Source organism: Ostrinia nubilalis, chromosome 7 (genome assembly GCF_963855985.1).
Source record: "Ostrinia nubilalis chromosome 7, ilOstNubi1.1, whole genome shotgun sequence".
NCBI lineage: Eukaryota > Metazoa > Arthropoda > Insecta > Lepidoptera > Crambidae > Ostrinia > Ostrinia nubilalis.
The window spans coordinates 8,045,761-8,055,749 of record NC_087094.1 but is presented as its reverse complement, the minus strand read 5'-3'; the positions used below and the strand labels follow the sequence as shown (position 1 = coordinate 8,055,749).

The window sequence follows — 9,989 nt, the reverse complement described above, 5'->3', positions numbered from 1 at the left end:
TGAAAAATAGGTTAAGGTGCGGCGGGGGTGGCCCTTGGGCCACCCCTAAGCCGCCTATTTAGTTTTATACACACATAAATGACCTCATATTAATCACATTTACCAAATCATGCGGTAATTATTCATAATAACCGGCGATTATTCATAATTTTCACATTTATCACTTTGACCGTAACATATATATGTGGGTGGTACGGAACTGCTGTCTCCGCGACTTTACCTTAGAATTGCGTAATTTCTTCTAACAAGTTTATTAATCTTTCTCGTGTGTTTGTCTGTAACTATTATGTTTAAAGAACAGTTTTTAAAAATTAATCTAATTATTAGATCTTCATGACATCTTTCTGTTTTTCTAACTTTTTTATTTCGATGTAGTACCTACCTAACTTACACCCGTCTCACAAACATTACTATGAGGTCTCATAGTGCGCGTGGACGCACAGGGTGCGTTCGATTTGCTGCTTTACTTAAGCAAGCATCGTTTGTGAATACGGGCATTAGTGATCTAAATTATAGCACTAACCTATCGCTTTGCCAAAAAATAATCACAATAAGTAATTGCCGCAAAAATCTAATGTACAAAATTGAGAAATAAAATAAATAATTTAATTTTTCTTTTCTTATGTTATGAAGTTATGATGATGATTTTGTTTTGTTTTTCATATTATTATGATAAGCTTCAATAAGTATTCTTTGCCATTTTAGTCTGAGGCTCAGCCCAACAGCCCCAAATTAAGTAGGTACGTACGTTACCTACCTGAGACCTCTAAATATATTAAGTAGGACTTGTAGAAATCCCACATCAGTGTTGCACGGGGATCGAACCCCAAGCCCAAACCGTTACCTAAGTACTTGGGTTTGCAGCGTGAGATGCTCAGTCTATACATGCATAAGATGTCCTCCCCGTTGTTCAAAGTCTTTTAAGTTAAAGTAATATTTATAAGCTAGAAAACTTATTATAGAAAGTAGGTACTAAGGTAACTAAATATTTTTATTTTACACAAAAGTGATGAAAATTAAACATTTTAAATGACATAATTATTTCAATAAACGCAGGTAATTTGAGATTTTAATAATCAACATTTTGCATAAAATGTGATAAAAATATTTTATATCGCAGCAAACTTAGTACATCGTTCGTTCGTACGCTGCAGCCGAAAGACGTCCATTGTTGGACAAAGGCCTCCCCCAAGGATTTCCACAAAGTCTACGAGCTATACCTCTGCCCTGCTGGACTTGATTTTAGCGATTCTGCAAACTTACATAATGAAAAGTTGTTCTGTATTCTGAGAATGAAAACCAATCCATTATAATATCATCACAAGTCACAACGTGAAAGTGTTTCTATTTATTATACGAGTCACGAAGTTTTTACATTAAACTTGTTTTTTTAATTAGGTATTTAAAAAGAGAGCGAACGGGTATTTTTTTTACTCAACCACAGCTTAGGATTTTGATTTTGGTTGATTTGATGTTTCATTTATGAATAAAAACATTGAAGGTGAACCCAGTTACTAGAAGAAGAAATATTGAAAAATGAAATCCTGCGACTTGGCCCGTGGACCAAGCTAAAAGTGAGCCAAGTCACTGGAAGATTCTATAACTTTGCTAGCTCAAAGTAGCTAGGTACAAATTTATGAATCAATGAGATATTATTATAGGTTGGCGCATAAATACCATATAACTAATTTAATAACAATGGAAAATGTTTGGAATTGTTTGAATGTAGACTTGATTATAGGTGGATTTATAAAAGTCTGCCGTGCTGTGTCAGAGCTTCGAAACTTTTGACATAATGGCGCAAGTACACTATACGGAAAATTGTCCAAGTGGAAGCGCTAGCCCGCACACCGAAGTATGGGCGACACACGGCACGGGTGCCCGGGTGCCCGGGTGGAGGAAGGAAAAAGTAACCGAGAATACCGAGATGGTGTTCACACTATTACGTCTTGGCCAATTTCCCGCATAGTGAATTTGCGCCATGAGAGTTGTTAGTTTGTCGCTACGAGATGGCGTTAATGTGCGGCGGCAGCATAGAGTTGGAAATGCATTTGAGTTTATCAAATAATTACTTCCCTTTTACATAGATGGCGCAGTAATATGTTAACGTACTTTTTGGCTGAAATTCTTATGCATTAGGCCTCAGCCTCGAACTTAGCGGGCAGCGGGGCGGGAGCGGCGGCGGCGCTGGAGCGGGGCGGGCAACGCAGACCCGTTCTCGAAACAAGCGGGCAGCTCGCGCGGCGCTTTAGCGGCGAAATGTTGTGTTCGGGGTTATGTTGTCGAGATATTTGTTTTTATTCGCAAACGAAATGTCCTGAACAACGGCGACAATTTTATTTCGATTCAAATTTATTCCTAACGCTCGATTTATTGTGGGCAAAAGAAGGAGTGCGCTGCCCGCTCGTTGCCCGCTCCCTCGCCGCTGCCCGCTCGTTGCCCGCTCCGGCGCCGCTGCCGCGCCGCTGTTTTCGAGAACCGGTCTATTTGATTTTACGCCGCCCCGCTGCCCGCTAAGTTCGAGGCTGAGGCCTTAGGCCCGATTTCCACCAAGGCGGAGCGAAGCGGAGAAATGTTTTGAATAACCAATCAGATTTAATTCAGATTAAATGAAATTGATACAATGAAATCTGATTGAACTTACTGCCTGACCTTTGTTTTTGCTCCGTGTGCCTGACTTAGCTAGGCAACTTAAAATGTGCAAGTGGGTGGGTACCTCCCGTATTACCTTTCACTAAAGCCTTTTGAATATGTATCCTTCCTTACTTTTACTTGGTTTTATTGTGTTGCACGTGTTTAAATATATTCATTGTTATTTTTATCATACTTTTATTGTTGCAATTAAACAAATAAAGTCTTAGCACTTTTGTTTTGGTTTTAAATTTATGTTTATCGATTGCCTGCAGGTAAAAATAAAGATAAGGATTAGTGTAACTATACCTTCGGCACCCTTTGTACCTTTTGTTTTCCATATTTTAAAAAGATGTAGAAAAATAATACTCCGTTCAAAGAATGCTTTTGTTTTTTTAAATACAAAGAAAGAAGATTTTCCCAAAATAGGTACTCAATACTCAATACGTTTATTGCTTATAATAGGTAATAAAATAACAACAACTTTTAAGCCACTATAGTGTATGTAAGGCCCGGCTTCCATCAAGGTGTAGTGGAGCGGAGCAGAGAAGTTTTGAATAACCAATCAGATTTCATTATTTTCACATGACTACATATCCACTTCGCTTCGGTGGAAATAGCCTGCCAGTGCTGCCAGCTTCGCCGTACATCTCTTGGTGGCAACCGGGCCTAAGAACCCATTATATTTAGCTACGAAACTGTAACATTTTACAGATTTTATGAATACTGTTTATTTTGTAACAAAAATTATAACCATAATCCATAATCTGATTTACTTTCATAACATACTGAACTGGCAGGTACCTCTGAACAGGTGACGTCAATCGTGGTAGTTTTATGCAAACTATCGTAAAAAGGTACAAGGTTTAAAGGCGTTCTACAAAAGAGGACCTAATTTACCACGTGGTATTAAAAATATGAGTTTCATGAAAAGACAACACAAATCTGTGAGTAGATAAGTAATAGGAAAGGTAAGTAATAGATTTGGTAAGTCAGTAACAACTATGTAGGCAACTATGTAGTAACTTACCTAAGTGAACATACGAATGAGTAAACATATATTTCAAAATAATTATTTCATAACACCATAATTTAATTGAATCCCTTCAAACAATTAAATTAATTATTTAACATTATTATAAGGATCAGGGATCAGGAGATTCACCACACAGTAGGTACCTACCTACATATTACATATTCATCGTGAACTAAAAGTTTTACAAAAACAAAATCGTCATTGTAATTTTTTTTTAAATGCAATTTGCAAAACCTCCTTAATAAACTATTAATCAAATCTTTCTTTCTTCACATTTAGCGCCATCTATTGTTCATAATAGTACCATAACATTGAGCTCAATGTAGCTCAATAAAAAGATTCAGTACATCACTAATGTCATTCACCGTTCGTTCTTTGTGATTAGCGTTACATGATTGGCTGTTCATGTTGTTAGGTTGGCTAAATTGACCAGCTCATGGTATTTTTCAATTTCGTTCGAGCTTCAATGCTTCAATGCTTCATTCATCATTCATTGATTGCTTGTCGTCGTGATTAGTCGTCATCGGATTATTTTATTGCGGTTGTTTATCGTGGTCTTCAATATTATTGGTGCTACTGTGTAGTTTTGTGGTGAAGTTGTATAGTGAGTTTATTATTTTTCAACAATGTCGGCGGATAATATCGAAAAACTGTACCAAAACTATGGCATATTGGCCGACGCCAAGGATGACATTTCTAAGGTAACCTAAATTTTATTTTGATACTGTATGCTATGGTCTTAAATTAGAATTCAAGTTACTTACTTGTGGTATTTCTTTACAGCATGAAAAGGAGTATTTGGAAATATTATCAGCTGTAAAGGGATCCGACAAGGAGAAGCGTCTCGCTTCTCAATTCATTGCGAAGTTCTTCCATAGTTTTCCTAACCTCGCCGAGCAAGCTATTGAGGCTCAATTTGATCTTTGTGAAGATGATGATGTTGCTGTAAGTATTGTCTGACGTGGTGTTTTTTTATTTTTGTCATTTAATAATCTCTTGGGGGAACTATCACTTACACAAGATTCTCAAGTGCTACTTTATAGTTTCATTGTGGTGTATTGATGTAAACTATATTTGCCCGTGTTTTATTTAATTTACAATATTTGGGTTTCCTTAGCAAATGATTTTGCATAAAATTATTTCTTCCGCCCCAGAAGAAAAGTACCTAGTTTTTATCATATTTGTTACTTTTGTTGTGGTTTCAATGAGAGCTGGAAGAAACTTTATTTATTGTTGATTTTTGTTTGTAGATTCGCAAGCAAGCTATCAAAGACTTGCCTGTACTTTGCAAAGACAATAAGGAGAATACACAACGGATTGCTGACATTCTGGCGCAACTTCTTCAGTCTGAGGATACCACCGAAATCAATGTTGTCACTAACTCATTGCTGGCAATTGTGAAGAGTGACCCTAAAGGAGCTTTAACGGGGATATTTTCTCAAATACATCAAAGCGCAGACACTGAAGTAACAAATGAAATCGTAAGGGAAAGATGCATCAAGTTCTTGGCCACCAAAGTCAAACAACTTGGGCGGGAAGTGATCAACAAAGAAGCAGAGGACCTTATTATTGCCGAATGCCGGAAAATATTAGAGGTATGTGTTCCCTATCTTTGTGAATCAATATTTTTACTTAATTTTGTGAGTCATAATTTGAGAGATTAGTCACTTGGTTAATGGTGTTCAATTACATAATCATGAGTACATTTCTCTGTAAAGTGCTATCATTAACACCTTAATTAATTACTAAGCACTCATTATCTTAATTATCAATTTAATTAGTTTTTTAAATTCAGTTGTCATTAATAGAATTCCTGTATCTATCAATTAGTGTTGATATTTATTTTAAATAACAATATTGTTTTTTATTTGCAGGATGTTGTTGCTGAAGAATTTGAGCATATCATGGAGTTACTCACATGGTCCAGACTTGGCAAAACACCGGCAGGGAAGAAGGAGCTAGTACAACTAATTGCTGCTCTTGCGTTTGCCCCCGAAGATTGGCATCCGGAAGATCCTGAATATGTTGACAGGATCCTACAATGCACACAACATGCACTACCCTTATTTTCGGTAAGATTTCCTACTTTTTTCAAGTATTTTATGGAATTTCAACTAACAATTCTTTGGACTTACATAATATGTTTTATTTGTAGCCCCAAGTGGATTCAAACCAATTCATCAACTTCTTTAGTGAACATGTCTTGTCAAGATGGGATGACATCACCACACCCGAAGGAACTGATCCAAAACTTGAACTACTGAAGATGTATGCTGAAATCACAGAACATTGTGGAGAGGTTGAGAAACTACAAGACAAGATTAACACCATCTATGATATCTTAATGGTAAGAATTGTGCTTTCTTGCAATTATTTGTTTTACCTTGCCGATGACCTTCTATAATCTAACTTACTTTATTGTTTCACAGAAATACTTGCCAGAAGCTCCTTTAGAAAATGAAGAAAACAAGGCAGAAAAATCAGAAGAGGAAAGCAAAAAAGAAGAGACTGCTGCCGTCCCATCACTGCAGTTCTCACACGTGGAGTGTGCCCTGTATGCACTCCACTCGTTGTGCCGGAAAGCGCCTGATGCATTGAGCGCTGATGCTGCTAGATTGAAGGCTCTGCGGTTACGTCTGCAGTACACAGCCCGCCTCACACAGGGCTACATAAAGAAACTCAAGGAAGTTACACAGGTAATTAATACATTTTATTGTTATTTTATTTTTTTATTAATAATTTTTATGAATATTAACAAAATCTTGCTAGTCACTCTTTCATATTAGCTTTCATTCATTTCAAAGTTGTTTTGTCTTTTGTAAGGAGTAATAACCAAATAATTTTCTTTTTTTATAGAATAAAAAAGGAGAAGATGCCAACTCAGAAGAAAACAAATTGAAGGTTGTTGCATTAAAAACAACATCAAACATCAATACACTCATCAGGGACATATTCCGAACTCCGCCTAGTTTCAAGAGCAAAGTACAGTTGTCGTTCCAGTCAAAGAAAGCTGAGAAAGAGGTAAGTTACTGTTCTTAGGATCTATTTACCATATTGACTTGATTTTATGTATAATTTGAAGATAGGCAAGTACATTATTTAATTCTTTCTTTTTCTTTTGTCAACAGGAAAAACAGCTGAGCAATTCAGAGGTCAAAGAAAAACAACCACATGCAGGCCAAAAGCGTCACCAACCAATCACATTTGATAATGGCGAGGAAAAGGGATCCCCCGAAAAACGCGCACGAAGTGGCGATAGAAACCTCAAAATGTACACCCCACCGTCTGGCAAATACAGTTCCAGGCTGAACAATACTGGACGGTTCTCTGGACCCAATCCCGGGAGGGGCAGGGGTGGATATGGGAGACGCGACTTTAGAAACAGTGGCGCCCCTTTCCGACGACGTAGCAATTATTAATACTAAAAAACACGGACTCGACATTTTTGATTTTAGTTGGAAATAATGATTTTTTAACTGGTGCCTATTTACTGTCTTCGCATGACAATAAAAAGAAGACACTATTGACATCACAAGTCTTACCACCAAAAATAAAATTGGGCACGTAAAAAGAGTCAATTTGAATTAAGTATTTAGGAAAACTTCGTTCTATCACTGTTCCAGCGTATCTATTGCGATAGGTTTTATTTTTTCTTCTGGTTTATTTTTCAGGAAATTTCTTTATTATGGACTATAGCTGATACGAGTAGACGCTGGTGATTCGTGATATTTATTTATCAGGTTATTTATGCAGCATCGTGACACATCTTAGGAACTGGTCATATTTTGTTTTCAATTAATTCCTTTCAGTCCAGCCATCGTGACTACAGTTTCAATGTTGGGATATTTCTCGAGGTAAATGACTGCATTACTTTTGTAACAGTTGCAATACCACAGAATGGGTAAGTATGTTAGATTTTAATATATAATCTTTTATATGAATATAGTTAGTAGCAGCTAGTTCCAGCCTGCCTGGTGCTACAGCACTGAAATTTGGAAAAGTAGTCTTCAAAATCTTCGTGCGTAAGTTTAGCGATAGTAATATGTATATTGAATTACATACACATTTTTTAAACTAGCCCTGCCGTTTGGAGCGTCCACATTTTATATTTCGGTAAGTAGTGAATATATCGCTCCGGTATTACAACTCTTGTTCCAGTTTTTAATTTCTTAGGCTTGTTTTGTACAGCCAGGAAATTATTTCAAGTGTACCTTATGTTTATGGGATTGTGTGATCTATCTTCGTAAACAATAAACGGCTCTTAAAATATTACTTTTGTTTTAATTTTTAAACCTATCTACCTCTACCTTTACAGAAAGAATTACATACACATTAAATTAGATTCAAGTATAAACACAGCACACCAATTCATTTTAATTTTTTGCTGCCAAATAGCACTCATTCCAAGTAATGATGCTTCAGTCCTTTAACTGTTCTATCAACTGCACTTAGGCACAAAATAATTAACTTTTAAAAAAAATAAAACCGACTTCAAATGCGTGAACACAAAAAAAAACTAAAAATTAAAAATATTGCGTATAAAAAAGTTCATCCCCAATGAGGATCAGTACTGTTTTAGAAAATTCAATAAAACTAGTATCTACGTTAATCTTTAAGACATAAGAAAGATATATCTTTTTGAATTATCCAAATCGGACCTTTACTTACGAAGATATTAAGTAATAAACATAGGCCGTTTTTGCCGCTAAAAGTCAACGTACGCAGGGCCGCGTGACGTCATTATATCCGAATCGAGCGCAGCCGGCGTACTATTGGGATGGAAAATATTTTTTTCCAGCTAAACTATCAGTTTTAGAAAAAAACTTTTAATAACATTTATTCATCAAAATAAAGTAACCCATCGACCAGTAATTTATAAAAATAAAAATTGTGAAAAATAAGTATCGCTATGTCCAAAAAACACATTTTTATAGGATTCGATGGAATGCGGAGACGCGGTTGGGGCGAGTGTTTGTATTGAACATAATAATACATAATGTGAGTGATAATACCCAGTTTCTGGCCTAGAGGGGGGGGGGGGGGGGGGGGGGGGGTAAGTCATACCCAGCTTATAGCCTAGGGGGAGGGGCAAGCCTTACCCAGCTTCTGGCCTTGGTAAGAGGGGGGGAGAGGCAAGTCATACCCAGTTTCTGGCCTGGGGGGGGGGGGGAGTTAGTCATACCCTGCTTCTGGCCGAGGGGGAGTCATACCCAGCTTATGCTTCTGGCCTGGGGGGAGGGGGAGGGGTCAAGTCATACCCAGTTTCTGGCCGGGGGGGGGGGGGGGGGGGGGGGGTAAATCATACCCGACTTCTGGCCGAGGGGGAAGTCATGCCCAGCTTATGACCTGGGGAGAGGAGAGGGGCGGGGGAGTCATACCCAGCTTCTAGGCTAAGATTAAATAGATTTCCAGGAGGGAGCAGCTGGCCCGCCCATGGGAACGGCGAATAGATAGGTAGGTACGTAGGTTTAACTCAGAAAAACTAAATAACAGGTAGGTATTGCGTGTACATCGAAATGATCTTCATAGCAATGTCTTGTAGCCTAGGCAGAGTGTATCTGCCTCAGCTATACTTATTGTTAGAAGTACATAAATAAATTAATATCTATACATTTTTATATTTTACTTGGATGAAGATATGACTCTAACAACACTTATGAACACTTTATTTGAATAAATCGCCAAATATACCACCGCGGAGACCCTAATCGCGTCTCCGCGGTGAAAAATCCATACGCTCATACGATTCAATGGAACGCATTGAATCGTATGAGCGTATGGATTTTTTGCAATATTTTTCACAATTTCTATTTTAAAAAATTACCTATCGATAGCTTACTTTATTCTGATGAATAAATGTCATAACAAGTTTTTCTCTAAAACTGATGGTTTGGCTAGAAAAAAATATTTTCTATCCACGAAGTACGCTGGCAGCGTTCGGATCGGATATAGTGACGTCATCGGTCCCGCGCCGGGCGGTCAGTGAACTTTTTTAGTAATTTGGCCATAACTTCGTAAATTTTTGTCGTAGAGCAAAAATTTTTGGACTGTATATTAAGGATTTCTTAGACCTATAAATCTGCATTCACAGCTAAAAATCGAAATGATCCTCATTTTCCACCCTGGGGGGTGAAATATTTTCTTCAAATTCGCATGAAACCACCCTTTTGATAATACCTATTCAACAAAAAAATAATCGTTCAAATTGATCTATAATCGGCGGAGATATTGCGTATAAAAAAGTTCATCCCCAATTTTCCACCCTTGGGGGTTGTTTTTTCTATTATTAAATTTAAATGGGACCACCCTTGAGGTATTACCT

The 9,989-nt window shown here is 37.3% G+C and overlaps 1 protein-coding gene across 1 annotated transcript; it reads left to right on the top strand.

Moving 5' to 3' along the window:
- The first annotated feature begins 4,141 nt into the window (after positions 1 to 4,141).
- Positions 4,142 to 7,936, top strand: LOC135073193 (apoptosis inhibitor 5). Its single transcript, XM_063967271.1, has 8 exons — positions 4,142 to 4,368; positions 4,451 to 4,612; positions 4,918 to 5,262; positions 5,542 to 5,739; positions 5,823 to 6,014; positions 6,097 to 6,363; positions 6,524 to 6,688; positions 6,796 to 7,936. The coding sequence occupies exons 1-8, from the start codon at positions 4,294 to 4,296 to the stop codon at positions 7,084 to 7,086; spliced, it is 1,695 nt and encodes a 564-aa protein (XP_063823341.1). The 5' UTR covers positions 4,142 to 4,293; the 3' UTR covers positions 7,087 to 7,936.
- Positions 7,937 to 9,989: the final 2,053 nt, after the last annotated feature.

Coding starts and splice junctions, on each gene's coding strand:
- LOC135073193 (XM_063967271.1), top strand. CDS start 4,294: ATGTCGGCGGATAATATCGAAAAACTGTACCAAAACTATGGCATATTG. Junction 5,740..5,822: donor ATGCACTACCCTTATTTTCG/GTAAGATTTCCT, acceptor TTTTATTTGTAG/CCCCAAGTGGATTCAAACCA. Junction 6,689..6,795: donor CAAAGAAAGCTGAGAAAGAG/GTAAGTTACTGT, acceptor TTTTGTCAACAG/GAAAAACAGCTGAGCAATTC.